This window comes from Symphodus melops (genome assembly GCF_947650265.1).
Source record: "Symphodus melops genome assembly, chromosome: 12".
NCBI lineage: Eukaryota > Metazoa > Chordata > Actinopteri > Labriformes > Labridae > Symphodus > Symphodus melops.
The window spans coordinates 9,065,031-9,086,928 of record NC_136702.1 but is presented as its reverse complement, the minus strand read 5'-3'; the positions used below and the strand labels follow the sequence as shown (position 1 = coordinate 9,086,928).

General features: G+C 42.2%; 2 protein-coding genes across 10 annotated transcripts in view; both read right to left on the bottom strand.

Moving 5' to 3' along the window:
• Window positions 1-842: 842 nt before the first annotated feature.
• On the bottom strand, window positions 843-14,336 carry cog3 (component of oligomeric golgi complex 3). Its single transcript, XM_079358074.1, has 23 exons — window positions 14,078-14,336; window positions 13,650-13,796; window positions 13,513-13,574; window positions 12,112-12,277; window positions 11,137-11,211; window positions 10,638-10,730; window positions 9,586-9,711; window positions 9,404-9,484; window positions 9,270-9,313; window positions 9,046-9,172; window positions 8,285-8,376; window positions 7,916-8,055; window positions 6,857-7,017; window positions 5,575-5,683; window positions 5,319-5,428; window positions 5,096-5,185; window positions 4,357-4,477; window positions 3,979-4,067; window positions 3,676-3,810; window positions 3,178-3,253; window positions 2,894-3,021; window positions 2,127-2,225; window positions 843-1,936 (listed from the first exon to the last, which is right to left on the bottom strand). The coding sequence occupies exons 1-23, from the start codon at window positions 14,243-14,245 to the stop codon at window positions 1,907-1,909; spliced, it is 2,469 nt and encodes an 822-aa protein (XP_079214200.1). The 5' UTR covers window positions 14,246-14,336; the 3' UTR covers window positions 843-1,906.
• Window positions 14,337-15,804: 1,468 nt separating this feature from the next.
• mid1 (midline 1) overlaps window positions 15,805-21,898 on the bottom strand; it is a 28,051-nt gene continuing 21,957 nt past the window's right edge. For all 9 annotated transcript variants that reach the window (XM_079357526.1, XM_079357527.1, XM_079357523.1 and 6 more), the window contains 7 exons: window positions 20,613-20,720; window positions 19,265-19,413; window positions 19,060-19,187; window positions 18,336-18,479; window positions 17,601-17,762; window positions 17,291-17,498; window positions 15,805-16,921 (listed from right to left, as the gene is read on the bottom strand). In XM_079357526.1, the coding sequence (XP_079213652.1) occupies window positions 16,573-16,921; window positions 17,291-17,498; window positions 17,601-17,762; window positions 18,336-18,479; window positions 19,060-19,187; window positions 19,265-19,413; window positions 20,613-20,720 (1,248 nt within the window). In that variant the 3' untranslated portion in view covers window positions 15,805-16,572. The remainder of the gene's footprint in view (window positions 16,922-17,290; window positions 17,499-17,600; window positions 17,763-18,335; window positions 18,480-19,059; window positions 19,188-19,264; window positions 19,414-20,612; window positions 20,721-21,898) is intronic.

The window sequence follows — 21,898 nt, the reverse complement described above, 5'->3', positions numbered from 1 at the left end:
CATACTTCAGTGGTTGCCATTAATTATTTTTTTCCTCAAAATCGTTTTTTATAATCTCTTGTTCATGTAGAAGCACTTTTATTTTATTAACTGAATCAGCAGCAGGAAGAAATCTGACTTTTCACTTTAAAACCTCAGAGGGGCTTTTTGTTCTCAAGCTGCTTCTCTTTTTAGGCTGAGTATGACTCTAAGGGACAAAGTTACAGATTTTAAGAAATGTTGCAACTGTATGTGCAAGAGGCATCATCATAGAGACCTATCCTACCAGTCTCTCTGCCCAACATTGAGCTCTTAATCCAGCTACTGCATCAAATCTGCATCAGTTTCACCTCTAGTGAACACTGTTCATGGCAAAAGTAAGAGTTGGTACAATATCCATTTGTGACCAAAGGCAGAAATAGAAGACATGTAAAGAGCAGACCCAATCTCAGGCCAAATCATTGATTCTGCTTCGCTTTATATTTCCTCACTGTCGCAGCAAAATCAAGGCAGAAAGGTCTAACGCTGGCGGGGCCCGACATGCTTCAGAGGTCTCTGCAGCAAGAAGAGTGCAGAGATCAATGTCTTGCTCCAGAACATCCAGTCCCTCATCACCTATCAAAAGGCTGTCAGTCCACGGAAGGTCAAGCCCCAGCAAAGCCTCATCTCACAGATGGAAAGACAGCGGCTGCCAATGAAGCAGCAACAGTCTGCCAAAAAGACCCCCTAAAGCCAATGATGTCCTTGAATGGCAGTTTCTCATTTGTGTGAAGTGACTCGAACTGAAGTGTCCCGAATATCTGAATGCAATGACAAACAGAGCCTCTAGAAATAAAAACCAAACGACTTCATTAACATTTTTTTTTTTTTTTTTTTAATCAGAATGCTCATAAATAGTAGAACTGTACACGTCAATTTACACTAGACACATTAGAGCAAAATATTACAGTGTCCTGTTACTCTGAGAAAACATACCCATAAATCATCTAGTACACTGCAAAAACCGTCAAGGTCAACCATCCATTATTTTTGCCAGAGTAAAAGTATGTACGGTTTCATCAACTTATGTATAAAAAAAGGTAGAAAACATAAGATTTCATTGTAGTATTTTACATATTTGCATCGGAATAGCAAAAACATTCAAAAGAAACGTGGAAGAATCATTAGGTGGAGCAGAGAGGAAAACCTGTTGGACATGAGCATCCTGTAGAACATCAAGCCACTGTGGAGTTCTTCTAAATGTTACAGTTTGTTACGTTTATTTAAAAAAAAGAGGGATAAAATATTTTTGCAGCATCTTCCCTGTTGTTTTCCTTCAAACCCATCGAGGGAATCGAAAGCAGGCCTCTGAATGCAAGCCCACCTTTTACTGGCCATTAGCTACCTGGCTGATGAACAACCCTTTAGTGCCTCTATCTGCGCGCCCAAAGTGTCCTTGTGTGAACACTCTTCATATTATTCACACTCCTCATCCCCACAAAGTGGGCAAATTCTTTTAATTCAAACCTATTTGGTGTTAAAAGCAAAGCACGACTCCAGCCTTGTCCAATGAATTTTTCTCCTACATGAAAAAGAACCCTCACCAAACATCACCTCAAACAAATTGAGCTCAGTACCCAAAATAACACCCTCCACTTCCCAGTTTGTTATGGACTTCAAGATGAATACCTGGACCTCGGCACACCAGTAGCTACTTGAGCCTCTGTCAAACAGTCTTTGGCCTTGTGCGGGAGGGGTTTTTTTTCTTCTTTTTTTTTCTTAAAACGCCGTCGCTTCAGCGATTCCAGTCCGTCCTGCAGCTCAAGTGCAGATCTCTGGTCATCTCGCCTACTTGTGCTCACAGCTCCCAGTTAAAGGCTGCAGTTGCAACATCCAATTGCTACCCAAAAGATGTACACCAGTGTCACATGTGCACCAAACTCGCACATTACTTATTCACAGACAGCAGCAGGTTAATCTGAAAGAGAGAGGCGGAAAAAAAAAAAAGAATAAATAAAAAAAAAAAAAACGATGAGTGCTCACTGTGACTTAGCTGGCACTCGTTATCTGCCGCTTCTCCACTGAAGTGGCTCTCAGCAGTTTTGGATGTTGCATTATTAAAATTATGTCAGGTTGCTGGGGGCTGTGCTAATCCGACAGTACTGTACCTGCTCCAGAGATGGACAGGCAATGATTTGAAGGTCTTCTCCGTTGTATTCCTCCTGAAGCAAGGCGTGCAGTCTTTGGAATACCTGCTGGATGTTATTCTGAGGGAGAGAGCGAAAGAGAGAGAGAGATAGAGAGAGAGAGAGAAAGAAAAGCCATCCTATTACTGGGAGCTGGAGGGAAATTAATACTACATTTCCATCTGGCCTATGTCCCCCTGCAATCTTGTTACCATGTCAACCAGAGTATTTTGTTTCTCCCTCATTCAGCCCAACCTGGCACCTTGATGAGGAGTACACAGGCAGCACAAAGATTTCTCTATTAGAAGTTCAATCCCGCTGATAATTTAAAGCTGGGGAGAAGGACTCAAATATGGGATTGTTATTTTTTTTTTGTCTCTCGTAAATTGATTGACAGGCTTTTTTACAACCCGGGCAAATGAATAAATGTGAAGTCAATGATTTCTGATGCAGTGCGAGGTTTGTTTACAAGCTCAAGTCTGCCCACATCGCTACACAATAAATCATCCATCTATGAGGAGATGGAAACAAGCATGCCTTTCTTTCTCTGCCTTCAACTCTTTGGTGATACATGTGAATAACCTCTGATACAGATTAGTTTCTTTAATTATGACTGGACCTCAGAGCTCCAGCACATTATATTCCTGCCGCGTAAACGCCGCATGAAGGATTCTTTGAGCTTAAACAATGACTTGAAAAGAAATTGACTCATGCGATACATGCAACACCCGAGCGCTCCTGCCACCCACCCGGACTGGCTTGAAAAGGATGAACTCTGTGTCTCTGTTGGCTAAGTACAAGGACATGCTTTGTAAAGTGCTTGGCAGCTTGCTCTTCATCACCCGGTAGGTAGCCATCACTATATCGTTGATCTTCGCTGAAAGGGGAAGAGGAAAAAAAAAAAAAAGGAGGTCAGAAAAAAAAAAAGAAGACAAAAACATTGACATGCCCTCTAGCTTTTGCGATACAAGTTATGATGAATCACAGCAGGATGCTGGTGGCTTCCCCCCCCCCACCCCGAGACAAATCTTACCTGGTTGTGCCCAAGGTTGCTGAGACAGGCTGTATGTGGGACCACCTTGGATAGCCATCGTTTTAAGAGCCGCAACCTGAGTGCACAGAGTCAAAACAAAACATCACAGATTAAAAAAAGGACTTGACTTCAAGGGTGGAAAATAAGCCCAAAAAGCTGTGCTGCCAATTTAGCAAACTTAAATTAGACAATGAGCAGTATTCACTGAAATTATACTAGAAAACTCAGTGAGTAAGACAGAAAACAAGACTGGAAACTAATTATGTGTGCACAACAAGGGCACTAAAAGATTTCTCCAAACACACAAAAACACAACAGTGAGAGATCGCAGCACAGGCACACAGACGCTAACACTTGATGTCTAGGAGAAAAAAAAAAAAAAGTCTGAAAAGGATTGATTTGGGTTGTTTTTAAAAAGGAGGTAAATGGTGAAAATTTGAAGGTCAGGTGGATCTGTAGCTGCCCTGAGGCGAAGTCATCCCTCGCTGGAACAGTTACCTTGGTGAGAAACTCCTCAAGGTTCCCCACGAAGATCTGAGTCTGCTGCTGGATGAACTGCTCACAGCTGAACTTCAGGTGTCGGTCCACGTCCTTCTTCGAGTCAATGTAGTGCTCCTTTATCTCTGGAGTCCCCTGAGGGCCACAGAGACAAAAGACTGAGCACTATCAAGTGGCATTTCCCCACAGGCAGGTTGCTATCAAAGTGCATCAAGTGTGTTGCGTGTTTGATAAAAAAAAAAAAAAAAAAAAAAAAAAAAAAAAAAAAAAAATTAGAAGGAAGGAAGGGAATAAAAACACTACCTCCAAAAGGAATTCAAGTATGGCGTTGTGGCTGTTAAGTCGGAAGAAATTGGGAACAAGCTTGGGGTTCAGAATTTTGAAGGCAGCGTCTATAAACACAAAGCAGAGATTAAATCTGGGCTGGTGTAGAATTACAGTGCCCCCTAGTGCTACAAATTTAATATGACCTTGACTGCGATGAGGGTGATAGGAAGAGCAAGTCAGCCCTGTGAGCCATCAGTTAACGTACATTATGGTGTCGGATTACACTGTAATTTCCACATTAATTGTTGCCACTGGTGCATGTGATAGGCACAAGTTGCTTAATGAGCATGAGAATGTAATGACCGGCTTTATGGAGCCGAACACCAATGTTCCCTCCACCTTTAATTATCTTACCTCGCGTTTTCTTCAGGTCCAGTGAGATTTCCTTGATGGCGAAATCGGTGTGAAATGGGGCAATCTGTTCGCGCATTATCAGCAGGTGCTTGATCAGGAAAAGTTGCCCGTCTATTTGCGTCTGCGGAAAGTGATAGCACACTGTTAAATCCACACTGCAGGCAGCCCGGCACAAAAGGGCATCTGCTGACTCTCCAAGCTTCACAGAGCATAACACAGCAGCTTGAGAGAAGATAAGGGAACATGGCTAATTAATAACTGCTGATTAACCATGGCGGGGAAAAAGACGCATTACTGTGACAACAAAAGAAGGAGCTGCAGACAGAATAACATTGGAACAAGACATCAACAACACAGGGTGCGAGAACACGCCCTCTGAGATCGACGCTGCCGCCCTTCATTTGAAGTGTCGGACTGAAACGGGCCAGTTAGCACAGATAGACGACAAATTTGAAGGTGAGAGAAGCCCATAAATAAAGGATGGTCTGCTGAGCACTCTGTAGAGCATAATAAAGCGCTCATTAAAATAAACTCGCGACGACATCCCAGCTGCTTTAGTTAAGGATCCTGCAGCCGCGAGGAATTTCAATAACAGATCACATATTATCTACGAGGGGAGCTAATCTTGTTTACTGTGTCAGAAGAGAGAGGCACATTTCCAGCCGCTTTGATAACAATAAGTCAGAGAAGTTCTGCGACAACTGAGAACAAAACTCCAGTCTCAAGCATGTGTGCCAACCTTGTTTTTAAGGATGATATCTGAGGCTTTGAGCAGGGACTGGATGCAGGCAGATAAGGCTTCTTGAGATAAACCTTGGAAGACTGCTCTCTGGAAAAAGACCAAAGCACATGAGATATAGATATTCAAAAGATGGAAAACTATACACCACACATCGTGACATCTTTTTTTTTTTTTTTTAAGAAGAGAGTATAAATGAGCTAAATAAGTGGAGGAAACTCACATCTATACATCTGTAGAGTTTGGACAGACAAACCAGAGTCCGTCTGACGGTAGGGTACCACATGCCGTGCAGATCAGCCGGAGAGATCGAAGTCTGCAGGCCGGACGCTTCTACATTCAGTGTTTTTCAGATACAGGGAGAGAAAAAAAAAAAGAAGAAGCTACAGTATGAGGCAAATGAAAAAAGGCTTACATTTAAAAAATAAATTTAAAAAAAAAACAGCATGAACTGAGTGTGACTTTGTGGAAACACGCACCAGCGCTACTGTTCCTTCGACCATCGGGATCCTCAAGCTGCACATCGGAAAACATGGCCTCCTGCGACATCTGCTTCATCTGCTCCTCTTTCAGGCTCTGAGCGATTTTCTGTTGAAGGAACGGAAAGACTACATTTAATATTTTTATATATATATTTATACACACACACACACATTTATATATTTAAAGAGGGTTTTCAAATGAGATTAATGTGAACTAACAAAAACAAGTCCAGGAGATTTCATGGTGGGGGGAATAAAGTTTTATCAAGATTTTAACCTCACTAAAAGATCCGTTTTTTTTTGTTTTTTTTTACATCCCACAAGACATATCAGCAGCCAGAGAAGCTGTCAGCAGCCTTGGCTTTCTCGCTGTTTTTTCACCGATTTTGTACCAACGGCAGCGTCACAAAGAATCGCCTGTTCTTCCTCCTGAATACAACGTGAAGCCTGTCTACCTGCAGAGATGTGGAGGCACAGCCGAATGCATTCACCTCACGCCTTTACATTCACATGTTTTATATTTGCTTTTCAATGACCTGATACAGATAATATTTTATACAGGTAAATGAGAGCCGAGAGGTGAGGACTGTATGAATATTCATCAATCCACATTTCCCTTTTTCATCCATATTTATACTTGAGGAGGGCAAAGGTGTGCTGATGAATGCGAGCTCTTTAAAGACTTCGAGGTCTGAAATGATTTCCAATTGCAGAGACGTGATAGACAGAGATAAGTAAGCAGCCATTTATTAGTTTTAGGAGAAACATTTAAAGCTATACAATTCAACTTAAAGGCAGAGTTGGTGATAAAAAAATAAAAAAATGCAAATGAGCTTTGGCGATAAATGCTGAAGTGTGTGGCATCACTTACTCGTCCCTTTGCAAATATACATCAAGCGTTATACGTGTTTTCCGTGTCCAGAGAAGAAGTTTTGAATGCTGAGAGTCCTTTGAGTTCTTGACTTCACAGCATTAGTTGTTGACACTCACCGGACCTCACAAGGCTCAATTTTACAAACAATTCAGGTTTCAATCGCAGACAGTTATACTTGTTATGTTACCACAAATAGTTTTGAAATCATCTAAAGCTCGGGCGACCGTTGGCTGGTATGGAAGTTTGTAATTTTTTTGCAGCCATAATTATTTCCAAGTTGTTATAAAGTTCTTGAAGCTGTACTGAGGGACCGTGATTAGTGGGAGTTGTTTTTTTGTTTTTTTTAAATGCTAAAAAAGTACATCCAGTACCATCCTGTCTGTCGACTCAGCACACAACACTTACTTCCATCATCTCTAGTTTCTCGGGATAGGCCAGATCCCCCGGAGCTGGATTGTAGCCGGTGATATCAGTCTGGATGTAAATGTGAGTCCTGTAGACGAGCCTCTCCTGGACATCCTCCAGCATCTGCTTCACTAAGGCATCAAAGGCCCCCAGCTGAGTCGCTGCACAAAAAGGGCGCAGAGGTCAGTTAATAGTGGGGGGGGGGACCCGAAACAAAACAAACCCAAACGTTGGCCTTCTGGTCCAACACTGGCTTCTAAAAACACACATTGAGCTGCATTTCCCAAAAGTTATTAAAATATGTCTGCATAGGATTGTGTTTTTGGATGTCTCCCTACTTCAGTTGACCTTAAATCTCATAAAAACTCCTCCTGTTATTGTTCAGAAACTTCAACAAAAAAAACAAAAACAAAAAAAAAAAACAGACGACAGGTTTAAAAGTCCAGAAGCTGAACTTCACTGACTTTTCCCTGAGTGTAAAGATAGCGCTGTTCAGACTGCCGTTTCAAGGCACGATATTTACACCGCTGTGTTGTTTAGCCCTCAATAATGAATGTAGTGGAGGCGTAATGGTGTAAAGTAAAGTGTTCCTCCCTCTGAGCGAGTAACGGAGGCGATAAAAGGGCCGACGTGGTACCAGCAAAGGCAGCGGGGGGGGGGGGGGGGGGAGCAGCAGTGTGTGTTTGAGCATGTCTGACTGTGTGTGTGTGTGTGTGTGTGTGTGTATGTGGAGCGCTTACTACAACGTCCTTCCCCAATGCCGAAACGCAACGGGAATTCACAGACTGGGACGAGATTATGTAACACCACTGCCGAATCAATATGAATGTACAAAGAGGTGATGACGGCTGAGTTTAGTTGCGGCACTTTTACAGGAACGGAGTCTGAAGAGGACTCAAATCTGTACATTCAATCTGTAGCTATAGTTGTCTGTGTGTTTTTTTTAGGGGTTCCAGACCGAAAGTGAAGTCAAGCTCCAAACTCCAGAACATCTGTATCAGAGTAAATCCATATATGAGCCAATGAGAAGCTTTGAGCGGAGCAGCCGCAGTCACTTACCGTTATTGTGTACGTGATCTTCCAGCATCTCATTCTTGAGGATACTGCAGAGCTCCGACAGCGTCTCCAGGTGGATGATGTGGATGATGAGAGGCCGGAGGACATCGTACAGGGACAGACACAACTTCTCCAACAGCTCGCTGTCAGAGATTAAAACACCGTTTGAATGCTTTGTAGTCTGAAATTACAAACTTCTGTTTGTTTCCAGCTTTGAGATCTGCTTCGCGTTTCTACAACAAAAGGTAGTTCAATGAAAAGCTTTTTTTCCAATTGTCCTTCTGCTTAAATACCACATCAAGCTAAAATGGTCTGCTGTGCATTTGGAAACAAGCTTCTGCTGCCTGCATGCGTGGTGTGTGTGCTACTCACTCGAGCTTGGGTGAAGGTTTAGAGAAGAACTCGTTGTAGAGTTGGTGTTCGTCCTGGCACACGTGAACCATAAAGGCACAGCCGCTACGAACCTGCGCACACACACAAACACACACACACACACCATGATCGCTTCAGCATTGCATGTTAGTGCTTCACTTCAGCTCCAGTTTTAAAACAAGCAAACATCCTCCCCACATAAATGATGCAGGGCGCTCATTACAGCAATCATTAACAAGATGCATAACCTTTACTAAAAGAAAAAGATCAGATGGGGGGAGGGGGGATGCAGCTTTTTTGACACTTGACCTTTCATTAGAGTATCCCCATCAAGCCAATTAGCAAAGTTTTTTTTTTTTTTTTTTTAAATACCACTGAAGCATCAAAAACAAAGTCTCTCCCAAAATAGATCAGTACATTCTCAAGTATCAAATTAGATGAAGATTTTCTTACTCGAAACACTGTCAACCTTTAGGTCAGTTACATTTTTATACACTAGAGGAACACGTCAGACGATTCACACAAGCTTTGCACAGAGATTCACTTGAGAACAGGATATTTAAAAAAAAAAAGAAAAAAAAGAAAATGTGCCTGACATGCCTGCAGCACACACCCTCAGGTTACACTCATTTATCAGTGTGCAGTCTGCTCCAAACCCACGCGAAACAAATCCCACAGGGACTACACTGTGGAAGGTTCAAGCTGAAAATGTCAGCTTAAGAATATCTAAAAAAGGAAAGTTGCACTTTAAAAGATCGTACCAGGGCACAGTGGTCTTTAATGTTTTGGTTGGTCAGGTCAGTAATGGTGGACGTGATGCTGGGGCCGAGGAGCTGCTCTCTCTGATCCAGGTAGCACTGATGCACTTCATCGAGGAGCTGATGGTACCTGGCCACAGAAAAACGAGGAGAGGATTGATTGAGGGGAATAAAGAGCGTTGAGGTGTGCGGGCACCGTTTGGTTCTGGAGGAATGTTTCAACTCACTCTGGAATCTTCTCAGCTCGCTGTTCAATCTGCTCAATCAGTGACTGACAGGAGAGGAAAAGGAACAATGTCATCGGACCGAATCACCAAAAAACAAAGCGTCAAGTCAGAGGCGAACTCAATTTAATACTCACTCTAACTTTAGGCGAAGCTGCTCGAAACTTAACATAGAAGAGTGTAAAGGCGTTGTCTGCGTTGGTCAAGCCCATTGGATCCTAAAGACGCGGGAGGGGGGAAAAAAACGCTGAGTCATACTTATTGGACCGGGCACTTAAAGTAACTGCTTCAATAAAGAAGAGAGGACTTTTTTTCTTACCCTTTTTGTCAACTGGCTGGTGAGATTCTGCATCGTGTTTACAATGTAGAGCTTCATGAAGTGCATAGCTTTAGAAAGACATTGTTTGAACTTGGCTAAATAAACTGGATAGTCCTTGAAATTAGGCTGCAGACAACAAGAGAGACACAAAGGTTACAGTTTGAAATGCGAGCAGGTGTAAGATATTTGAGACAAGGACATCAGCCCCCCCCCCTCAAAAATAAACCTTAAAGGTCACTTTTCACAAAATATACTCAAACATGTTTTTCGAACACTAATATGTTTCCCTAGCTGAACAACAACCATCCTCTCCGTCTTTCACCTGCTCCACTTTACAGAATAATGTCTTCTTACTATAACCTACAGACAGCCCAAGCCACGCCCCCCTTCCAGAGAGGGGTTGGGTTGAATGGTGCATTCATGTGGTGTCGGTGACTATGGGAAAAACGAATTTCCGAGTTGAAAAACGCACATGAACGCCTGCTCAAGTCGGAACATGAACTCGGAAACTAGGACCAGAACGAGGGGTCTGAATCTCTGACTTGACGTCCTCCTGGGTGGTTTAGTTGACGTTAACATACTTTTTATTAATTCACGTACTGAAAAATCGACTTTTAAGTTACATTTCATTGAACTTCTTTGTTGCATTAACGCTATGTTGTGCTTTTTTTTTTTTTTAATTGAAATCACGTGAACAAACTGAAGTCGGAGGAACGACTTCCCCAAGTCGGAGTCTTGAAGCAGCACCTGAATGCATCATTCGACAGCTCACCTGCATTTAAAAGCTACAGGCACAAGGCCTGTTCTGAGCAGTGATCAGCGATCACCAACAAGAATCTAACAAGAAACTTCACAGACATCTGACGCTCATTTCAAGCGGTTTTAATATTTGACCTTTAAAAGGACAGCAGGCATTCAAACGCAACCATTCGATGGAACGCTGTGATACACAATCACAGCTTATAAACATGATGCAATGTTTATTTAAGTGACACTAATGAGACAGGATCTGCACACGGGGCTTCACTTTAACAGGATTACAAAATACTTACGTGAGAAGACACATATTCAATGCAGTCGTCCAGTTTTGAAAGCATCGGTATGAAGCCTTCGCTATTTACAGACAAGGTTGGCGAGTTCAGTCTCTGCAAAGACAAATAGGAAGCTTAAAATACTTACAATTAAAACCCTTCAGCTCTCTGCCTTTAAAGTTAGAAACGTTCTTTCATTTAAAAGTAACCACTCCCAGAGATGAGTTTTGACTTTGAAACCAGACCAAAGAAAATCTCGAAAGCCAGATTTTTCAGATTCTATTTTGAAAACTATTCAGAGTCGAGTCGAAATGTCCCGAGTACTTTCTATTAAACCTGATTCTACAGATGAATACTTTGGAAATGAAGCCGACATCTAAAAGCGTCGGAGAACGATTTTAATCTGGGACATTACTGCCGCTCGTTTGGAATAACACCTTCGGATGGAATGAGTGCGACAGATGTATAATGCATCAGAGAATTGATTCAGAGTTAGAAGAGGAAATAAAACCCAGCCTACCGTGTTTATGTTTTCTAACTCGTTAAAATAGGAAAGTTTCTGATGGATGCTTTCTGCCAGGTCAACCAGCTCCGACTGCAAGAAGAGAACAACAACGAACCACAGTTGACACACGAAGCCATGGTAGTTTCATTTCATATACACGGTCAGATCCAGTTCAGTCCAGCTTCCCTCCAATAACCCCGAGCTCCATGCATGTGTGTGAACACGGGCTGTGATCTGTGAGAGGAGAGGGGCTGGAAACTGTTGTGTAAATAAGATATTAAACATAGAACAGAAAGAGCGAGGAGCCGGGGGATTGTCTTTGATTTGCATAATGCCTGCGAGGAACTTTCTATTCACACAAGCTTTTATCTATGTCATGGTGTTCTGAACTAGATATTGTGCTGTGAGACGTGTTGCCATATTTGTTTTTGCACAAATCAAAGCAGCCCAAAAGTTTAGACCGTACAGATGTGACAGATAATTCAGGAGTCTGTGCTTTGGGGTGTAATGCAATATGCTCCGTCTGCACTCAAGAACAGATAAAACAAATGTAACAAAAAAAAAAAAACATTCCAACTTGTCTCTCTTACTAATCTGTTGATCATGTGGCTCAGGTTAATAGAATATTTTTTAAATACACTTTATTAATCCCTGGGGGAATTCTGGTTTTACACTCAGAATTGTACACTGATTAAGAGCCTACTGTATGAGGCTCCATATAGCCAGATGGTAGATTTGTATTGTGCACTGATTAAGAGACGTGCTTCTCACACACGTGTACAAACAGGACCTGTGGACCTGCAGTAGTGGAGAGATGTCAGAGTGGGGCTGCTACTCAGGGAGCGCATCAGAGGAGGAAGGAGGTTCGGTGCCTTGCTCAAGAGCACCTCGGCATTACTCGGGAAGTAGCTCTCCAGCAGCTCTCCATGCTACCGCACAGACGTCCACGTTATTATGAGTGCTGCTGGACACAACAGCAGGGCAGCCTACCTGCTCTTTCAGGAGCTTTTCACAGGCTTCATGCAGGTTGCTGGTCTTATTGGACACGAACAGGTACTGCTTCTGAAGAGAGTCCAAGTGCTCCAGAGCAGCGCAGCAATCCTTCAGAATCGCATCGCATTGTTCCTGGTAGCAGTACAGATCATCTCTGGTTTTCCTGAGGGCAGAGGTCAGACGTATTATCTGCACAGCAGAGGATGATTTTTGTAGGCTAAGAAGCCGGATTATGAGTTCCAGTATAACTCTGGAAACTTTTCACTGCTTCGTTTACTTGGGATTACTTTCTGCGTCTTTGACTAAGCATGTTTGTGAAACAGGTGAGGATTGCAAACGTGGTTGAAATCTATTCATTTAAATTGCAACACAAAAGCAATATATGGCAAATGGGCTTGGTAATTGGACATGAAATCGAATCGTTCTTTTCTACTCTTCAGAAGACTCAAGAGAGATTTTGAACTACATGTCACATGAACCCACACTAGGATCACACACTGATGGCAGAGGCTGCAGAGTAAGCTGTCCAACTGCCCTACAGTACTATTATTATTCCATTCATAAGCTAATGGCTAAGGAGCATGAGCAATTTGGGGTTCAGTGTGTTGCTTGATGACACTGAAGCATGTGACTGCAGGAGCTCCTGCTGAGAGTTGAGTTATGACCGACTCTTCCTCTCAGGGAGCACTCACACTACGCACCGTGCCCAAGCACGCTTCAACCCTCAAGTTCAGTTGCCCTGGTCTGTGCACTTCCTTTGCCCTGGCACGCTTTGAAGAGGTGTGCTTCACCTTCACGGTACAGTTCATGCGTGTGGGTACACAATGTTGACAGACTTCCATTATGGAAGAAATCAAGGAGTATTATGGCTGAATCCGACTAAAATGACTCAAAAAGCAACAACGTCAGGAAAAAAAAAATAGATGTGCTGTCAGATTCTATTGAAGAACCACACAGACAGTCAGATACAGCCATAACACTCTGGGATCTCTCCATAACTAAGGTTGTCAATGTTGTGTACACACGTGCTGGTGTTCGTGCGTGAACTGTACCGTACCGATGAGCACCTCTTAGTGCCAGGGCAAAGGAAGCGTACAGGATCAGAGCAATCGAACAGAAGTCACAGATCGCCTCATGTGAGTGCACTCTTTGTCACAATTGATCCCAGCAGGAAGTGATCAATAGACAGTTTATAATGCATGGATAAGAAAGTGCAGATTTTCATTTCGGTTCAGCTGTGTGAGTAACATAATGTGCAGCATGTTGTCATAAAGTCTGGCTAAAGTCTGTCATTTTCTTATTTGTACTTCCAATCTGCCTCACTCTTACCCAGGCTCCCTCTAAATATGCATAAAGTCAATATTCACTCAGAATCATGACACAAAAACACTAATGCACCTGTGTGTTTCGCTCTCCTCCTGGTCCATGTTTGCCTGTAACTTGGCAAACCAGGCGAAGAACTGCAAGACAGAAGAGCAGTGTGTTACATCCATGAGAGGGGCTGACTGTGTGTCCTTGTGTCAAACTCAAGTCACCTGCTGTGCAGTTTCTATCCTGTCATCCTCCATGTCGAGCGTCTGGAAACCCTTGAGCAGGACGTCCTCTGTGGACTCGGGCACTGTCGCTGTGAAGGAGGAGTGCAAGGACCGAGAGGACAGGCTGCACAAGTCCTCAATGGGCAACTGAAAAAAAGAAAAGAAAAAAAAAAGAACCAACACTTTATTGATGCTTTAGAAGCACAAACAAGCTTTCAAATGAAGCTAGCTGGACGACTTGACACGACGTGACATCGTGCAAGCCAGCTACTTAACCTGCAGTGTAACCTTTTAAAGTAGTATTCACTTAAATAGCATATTTACATATAAGGGAGGTCAAACAAAGACTTCATGTGACATTACTGACGTTAAGAAAGTAAGTTAGCAACCCTGTTAGCCAGCTAGCTTTCTCCGGATAATATGATCACCTCTGACGGGATAGAGATGGTTTCAGCCGCCGCTCGGATCTCCAGGACTGAGTCCATTTGTTTCTCCGTGAGGGGGGCCATGGCACCTGTTCGGCGATCCCATAGCGACAGTTTCTCCCGGGTTTCTTTATCTGTAAGGTCCAGGAGTGACTGCTCGGTGAACGCCATCGTCACTGTGTACAGCACCAACGTCAGCAGCAGCAAGCAACACGCAGGTACTTCCTGTTCCGGGAGTGTGGGCGGGGCTTGTTGGAGAGGCTGGTCCAGCTCAGAGCAGGGTTGAAACTTATCCCTGAAGTAACAAGCATTTACCCGAAGTTAAACTATTAGAAATGTTTATTATAGTAATCCTGGCTTGAATATAAGCCAGAAGCAGTTTCTCTGCATGTGTCTTTTGGCATCTGAGCAAATTGCTTATAATATATTACAATTAAATCACTATTGAAAAATGTGTTTAGCAAACAAACCTAATCTTTTAAGAATCCAAATGCAGAAATGAAGTCAAATCAAATGCTGAATCAAAATTTGCAAGATGTTTTACCATCTTTATACAACTTTCAACATTAGTACCTGACTTTAATACTCATCGCTTATCAGTTTAAACTAATTAACTAATGTTAATTTAATCTGTGTTTGTGTGAAGTTAATGTGCTTAAGAAATAAACAGGATGACAGCTGTGCTTGTGCTAATGAAATTATAAAGAAAACACCCCAGGACAAATAGACCAACCTGATAAATGGAATTTGTGGGTTGGGCTGATTTGGCCTCAGAACATAATCATTTATCACAGAAATATAAATCCAGCAGGTGGAGCCCAGGGGCATATTTTAATACTTCAAGATGATGTTCTTTTCTTTTTCATTTTGTCTAAAAAGAAATTCCTCTTCCGAAAGTTCCAGCATTAGAACTGTCAAGACGTGAAGAAGATGATTGTGATGTTTGTTGTGATTTTCGATTTGTAGCCAGTTTTAAATCGTGCTAAAAAAAAAAAAAAGTAAGGCAGAGGGAAAGTATCTTTACAGTTCTTTGAGGGTTATTTGTTTCCATGCTGAGTCACTGTTTATATAAATCACTAAACACTCATTATAAATGGCACTTTGTCTCAGGAAAAACATAAAATTAATCTTGGTTGGCAGTATAACTGTCTTTTTAAGTGACATTTTGTCAGCCTATTAACTAATAGCCCTATGTAAGCAATATATTTTATTACTTGATTATACAGGATCACATTTTTACCTTTAAAAACAGCTTCCATTAGTCCTGGAAAACAAACACAAAATCCTACAAACAAAAAAAAGGGACCTTGCGGCAGAACATAGAGGAGGTAGAGTTCACCTATTGCAGCTTTTCCTTCAGGGTGTCTCGTGGGGGAGGTCACACGGAGTTCAGATTTTTTCTTCTTTTTTTCCTGTCTACTTTAGTTGAGAGGAGATGCTGCAGAATTCAAGCCACGTTACTCCCGAACAAAAAGAGATGCCAGAGCTAATCTTGTCACAAGTTGTATTTTGGCTCTGAGTGGGTCAGACTCTGTCCTGTAAAGCCACACTGACACTTCTTTTTCTATGGAGGTCATGTTTTCTTTTCACTGGGGTGTTGTGAGGGCTTGTTCAAGCTTTAATTAGACATCAAGTATAAATGAGTGTAAACAAGAAGTGCATATTAAATTATACCAACAGATTTCTGTAATGCAGCCTGTCTGAAAAATGAGGACACATTGCACAAATAATAAGAGGATGTCACTTTTATTTTGTCAGATGAAACTAAAATGTGGAAATTGCTATGAGGAGCTCTTGTGAAACTGCTACAATGATTAAAAAGGTTATGCAGGTCTGTAATGGCACATGAACACAGAATAAATATTTAAAAATGGCTGATTTGACTGATTTCACATTACAAGTGAAGCTGCTTTTAAACTACTGTAATCTATCTGAAGTGTTTTATTCTCCATACAAAACTAAGACAAGGAAAGGTTGCATAATGGCACATGGTCTAAGTGGCTTAGCATACATTTTATAGTGACAACTTCTGAAGGAGCGTTGACTTTAAAAATAGTTCATGAAAAATAGTCTATCATTCAACATTGCAAAAAATTACAGTCAAAGTTATTGCTTGTCACTTGGAGGTTTATTATCAACCTCATGAACACAGGAAGTGAAATGTGTGTTATTAGAAATAACAGAATCTGGAACCTATTTGAAAACATTTCCATGAAATTTAAAAATGTAAGCAAATCCCTAAAACCACCCAGCAGCTCAATGTACATAAATGTGCAAAGCAAAAACAAACATCTTCAGATGCTTCAAAATTATTTTCTTAAATAATTAAAATTAATTTCAACAAAAGGCTTGACAAGGAATGTTATCCTGGGATATTAAGTGCATCTCGTTTGGTTACTGTTTTTATTTTGTCAACAGTACGTAGGCATCACAATGAGGTGGCGGGCCGTCAGGTCTCTTTTTGGATACGCAGAGAAACTGTGGCAGGACAGGTTTCTTCAGTCGTTGTAGTCGGTCCCCTCTAAGTGATCTGGGATTGGCAGTCCAGTGAGGACTGTCAAACACCTGTTCCACACATTAAACACGGGGCACACAGGCTGAGCAAAGGCGATGTCGAACGTGTACAAGTGCTGGGAGCCGACGGCGTCATAGAAAGACAGAGATCCGGAGTCATAGTCCAGCAATATCCCGAGTCTCCTCAGGTGGGGAGACGGCTCGATGGGCATCTCCTTACAGTTGTGACGCACAACCCAAGAGTTGTTGCATCGAGACAGGACCCAGGAGCCGGGGTTTTTGCCGACCCACTCGTGTTTTGGTGCAGATTTGTATGCGATTCCAACTGCAAACCTGCATGCCAAATAAAAAAAGGAAGTGAGTGTTCATAAATCCTATATCTAAAATCTAAAAATGTCAACTTCAAGGTTGGCTCTGCAGCAAAAATTAAAGGATTTCCAAAGTTATTCGGATGAATCCCCTTGGTATCATAAATGTCTGTGCAACATTTAGTGAAGTGAAAAAGCCCATTTGATGTTACAAACTAACATGAGGCTTCGTCACAAAAAGCTGCATCCTGTTGTATGAACTCAACTGAACTAAAAACATTTATTCACACGTCTCAGTTTCTGATCTAAGTAGTGGTCTGAATGGCAGACAAACAACAGCTTCCTAACAATCACACCACCAGCATGGCTACAGAAAGGTCAGTGTTTTTTTTACCATGTGCTTCCTCCTATCAGAGCTTCCCAGTAATGGCGTCCGCTGTCGATGTAGACGTTTCCTGTGACACCGTAGCTGCTGTGGCTGGAGAAGCGGTCCTGGCTGTGGCTCTTCTTGGATGATGTTTCGTCCCTCTCCACGGTCAGGTTGTCATGTGACACCCTCAGCTTTCTGTGAGCGGACTTTGGGTCCAACTTAAAGGGTTGACCTTAAACAAAAGTACAGGGTTTTTTTTTTTTTTAGAAATGCATCACAATTCTCAAGAATGACCAAATTCTATGTACATGTACAGCTGCTTAATTTGACTTACTGTTGGTCTTGAGCTTCCCTGGTTCACTGCTGCGGTTTCCAGCCTGGTTTATGGCTTTCACTATAAAAATATACTTGGTGCCACACTGGAGGCCGTGCACAGTGTAGTGATTTTGTTTGATGTTTGGTACAATCATCCAGCTATCAGCAGAGTTACACAAACCTGCAGCCAAAACACACAGTCAATAACAAATAGAAAAAAACTGATTTACATTAAATATTCACATTAAGTATTTGAACTATTCGGTGTCTGAAACCAAGAAGTGAGACATACAGCTTCTAGTTTTGACTCCCCAAATACAGCTGCATTACCACTCATCCTAATGTGTTCCGGCACCGAGGCAGATAACAATAAATTGCCTGATTGAGCATGTTGTGACCTTGTTAGCGCAATCAATTCCAGCAGTCTCCAGCTCATTCCAACCCAAAGACATTATCGAGCTCCCAATGTCTATCTGGATGTAAATCCAGTCTGACTATGCTGTTATTTTTTTCCCCCTTATCCGCTCCTAGACGCTGCAAAAATTACAGTGTATTTTGGTAACTTGGCATTACCCATAAGAGCGGGGACAAAGCCCTCCTCTTCTGCTGCTACAATACAATTTTATGTTTAGATATTGTAACACAGCCCCAAACAATTGTAAGTCCTTCAGGAAAATCCCTCTAAAATCCCCCTGTCATTGTCATGTCTCCCACCACAAACAATTTGCAGCCAGAGAGCCGCATTCAGACTTACTGACAACATTGGAGTGGCTGGTGAAGATGGCATACTGGAGTTCATATGATACAACCGAGAATTCATCATCTGTCGTCCAGTGGACTGTGATTGTGTCATACGAAGCTGTACATAATTCCTCGCGGATTACTGGTGGATTTGGTGCTGCAATTGGAAAACAAAAGGAAAAATGTTGTTCAGAGCCGGTAATGAAAAGCTGAGTGGATGGGGTTTTTTTCTGCACAAGAAAACAACAAAATAAACTACAATTTGCAATATGCTGTAAAGACGGCAAAAAAGAGAAAGAGAGATGGTGGAAAAAGACCATCGTCTGTGTCTTTGTTCTGATTAGTGTAATTAAGCCGGGTAGCAGCTCCTCCAGCTATTAGAGCTACAGCTCCCATGCAGGGTTTAATTCACGCTGCACAACAGGCGCTGAGAATAAACAATCAAACCGGTTTCATTCAGGGGAAAATAAAGCTCCACTGTGGTGAAACATTTGTGACATTTTTGAGTTTTCCTGTCACTGGCTAGTTGAAATATAAATCCCTGTTTCAAGCCACAGAAGATATAAAGTGTTCTATCTAATCTAAAATGTGCCGAAAGGAGACAAACATATCATCCAAAAATGATTACTTCTTAGAAGTAAGAGATGTGAGAATACAACTGCCCAAACATTGCAGTGTTACCTGACTTTATATGGCCGGTAAAACTGGGTGAGCACTAGAAGCAACCTCTCACTCACCTGTGAGGTAATCCAACGTTTCAAGCATCTTCTTCTCCCTTGAGAAGTCCAAAGCAAAAGTATCGAAGGTGTCGTTCAGGTTAATTTCTGGTAACAGGATTTGGGAGGATGCTGTTGCCATAGAAACTCTGTAATAAGTAAAGAGCGTTATCAGATGCATCATTTTATATTTATATATATTTTGGTTTTTTTCTGCCCAAATTACCTTTCACATATGTTCTTCGCTGTCTGGAGGAATCGAGTGTGATCCGTCTCTTTAAGAGTTTGGTCGGCCTGGGTTATGAGGGACGACGACCTCTCGATGCACTGCTTGCAGCTGCCGATCTGTTGAGCTAGCTTCCTTAGCCTCACAGACTACACAGAGAAATAAAGGGATATGTTGATAGATGAAAAGCTGGGGAAATAGCAAAGAGGAGTTCTGCCTACTGTATGAGGCTCCATACAACCAGATGGTAGATCTAAATTGCCAGTTACAAGAAGTCCAACTGAAGAAAATGTCATTTCCAGCTGTGACTATAACCATTTTTCGCTGTGTAATAAACACTAAACATGAGGTTCAACCTGTTTAAGAGACTGTACTGGCATGAAAGGTGTGTTAATGAAACATCTATCACATTACTGCCTCAGTAACATGACCATCTAATCCATGTTCTGAGGCTCACTGGTGTATTGGCTGAAAGCAGAACCTGATGTGAGGCCAGAGGTAACGGAGTAAAGGCCCTGGCCCCCCCGTATATCTAGGATGTGATCTTAGTCTGACACTGAACATGGCGACACCTGCCTCGGCCTCTCTGACGGAATCTAGCTAAGGCGAGAAGGAAGAGAAGCTATTCAAGATGCCAGGATTTTAATGAGCGTCTCAGTCATGAGCGGCGTAGTTTAACAAATATTTTTAATTTCCTCAAGAATTCAAAACAGCTTGTCATTTTAGATTCTAATGCAATTAAAGGGAATCATTATTTTTGTTTTGCATCGCTGTGCTGCGGCTTCCTAATCATAACATCAAGATTGACAAGCAAATTGAATAATGCTAATTACTGAAAATAATCGTTGCTTGGCGAATCACACATTGCATGATAGACACGCCGAGACACAAACTTGGCGAGAAAGGGGAACGTGACTGTGGAGAAGAGGCGTTTAGATGCTGTGACTTCATTGACCTACAGAAAAACTGGGAATTGCTTCAGTTAAAGTTCATTACTTTTCAGTACTGCATATAGATTTTTTTTTTTCCCCCGAAGAATATTTGCACAGAAAGAGCAAGGACATGTCAGTGCTTCTGCTTTTACCAGAGTCTCTTTCTCCAAGTGGCTGTTCTCTTCTTTGAGAGTGCCTCCTCTGATCCCCTTACAAAGACAACATTTTCAAGAAACAAGCTTTTTACCCGGCAGCACTGACTTGTTACAGCTGCACTCTTAACAGGAGCAGCATGCTCAGGTGTAGAGATGTAAGCTGGCTTGTCAGCTGCGCCGGGAGGCGAGGTTATCAACACGCACAAGGTGATCAACATACAAACAAAAGGTTATCGCGACACAGAAGGTGATAAACAGTACCTTCCCCTCCTTTATCTTGGTAGCTATGATCTGTCTTCTCTGCTGTATGATATTAATCAGCAGGTCGCACTCCTCCAGCAGCTTGTTTTCTTGTCGTGATGCATTAACCTAGACAGGACAGGAGAAGGAGATAAGAGGAAGTCAATCAGGGGGAGGAGGTTTTGTAATTTATTTACAGCATGATTCATAATATGCAAAACCCATGTGGCAGGAAAACGACCTCAGGGGATGAATCTGTCTTCTCATGTCGGACACAGAAGCAGTCAGTGGAGTAGGGTGTGTTATATCAGGATATTTTGCATGGTAATATTGTAACCACGCACGGACTAAAAACTCTATTTTAAAGGCACAAAGCACACAGGCTTAAATGCATGGCACTAAGTGATTTGTGCAACAATGTTTTTCTAGTTGCCTGAGGCACAATCAAAGGCGCAGACCACAAGAAGTTGCTTGATTGTACATCCAGTAATTGTGTTTTGGGCAACACACAAACCAATCAAAGTGGAAGCTGTCATTGCTTTTAATGGCAAGGCGTGACTTCAGGCTGTGCACCACACAGTCTAAGGTGAAGATGTTTTCTGTGTCCTCAGGATGGGATCTTGCCAGTGTCGCGTCTGAACACACCTCATCTAAAAACAAACACAGGCCTGGGCATGAGGGGCATTGAATAGCCGAGCGGTTGTGACGCACGGCCAATGTACAGAGGCAGCAGTCCCTGTCACCGCGGACACATGGGCACTTTGCTGCATGTCATTCTCCACTCTCCCCTACTCACGTCTCTCTTCAGCTGCTCTGTCCAGTGAAGGCAAAAATGGCCTGAGAAAATAACTTGAACAAAACAATCACTTGATCTCTGGGCAAGGTAAAAATTACAACTGAGTCAAGTGGAAAATAGGAAAAGCCACCTGCACTGTGCTCAGGTGCCATAGGTGTCAATATATATATAAATAATTTAGTTGATTGCAAATATAACTTCAAACTTTTGCAATTAGTATCATAACATCAATGCAATACTGTGCTGAGCGAGGATGGGGTTTGATTTGATTGTAGAAAAGGTTTGAATGCCAAAGTTTTATTGTTCAAAATACCTGAACAACGGCAGCAGTAAACACAGGGTGTCATCCAGTGTGTGTTGGACCATGTCGAGTGAAATACAGTTTATGCTATCAGTGTCTGGAGCACATTTGAATTGACTGAAACCAGATCATTTGCGATCTCTTGAAAATGTGTGCTACACAAGGATTGGTAACTTTGTGAGATCATGAAGTGAGGACACACGACGTCTG

What these genes read in the sequence shown, in the direction of transcription:
- cog3 (XM_079358074.1), bottom strand. Translation starts at nt 14,245, where the DNA reads ATGGCGTTCACCGAGCAGTCACTCCTGGACCTTACAGATAAAGAAACC. An exon ending in AGATCACGTACACAATAACG is followed by an intron (nt 7,018 to 7,915) that starts GTAAGTGACTGC and finishes CTTTTTGTGCAG; the next exon opens with CGACTCAGCTGGGGGCCTTT. An exon ending in AACTCTACAGATGTATAGAT is followed by an intron (nt 5,186 to 5,318) that starts GTGAGTTTCCTC and finishes GTCTTTTTCCAG; the next exon opens with AGAGCAGTCTTCCAAGGTTT.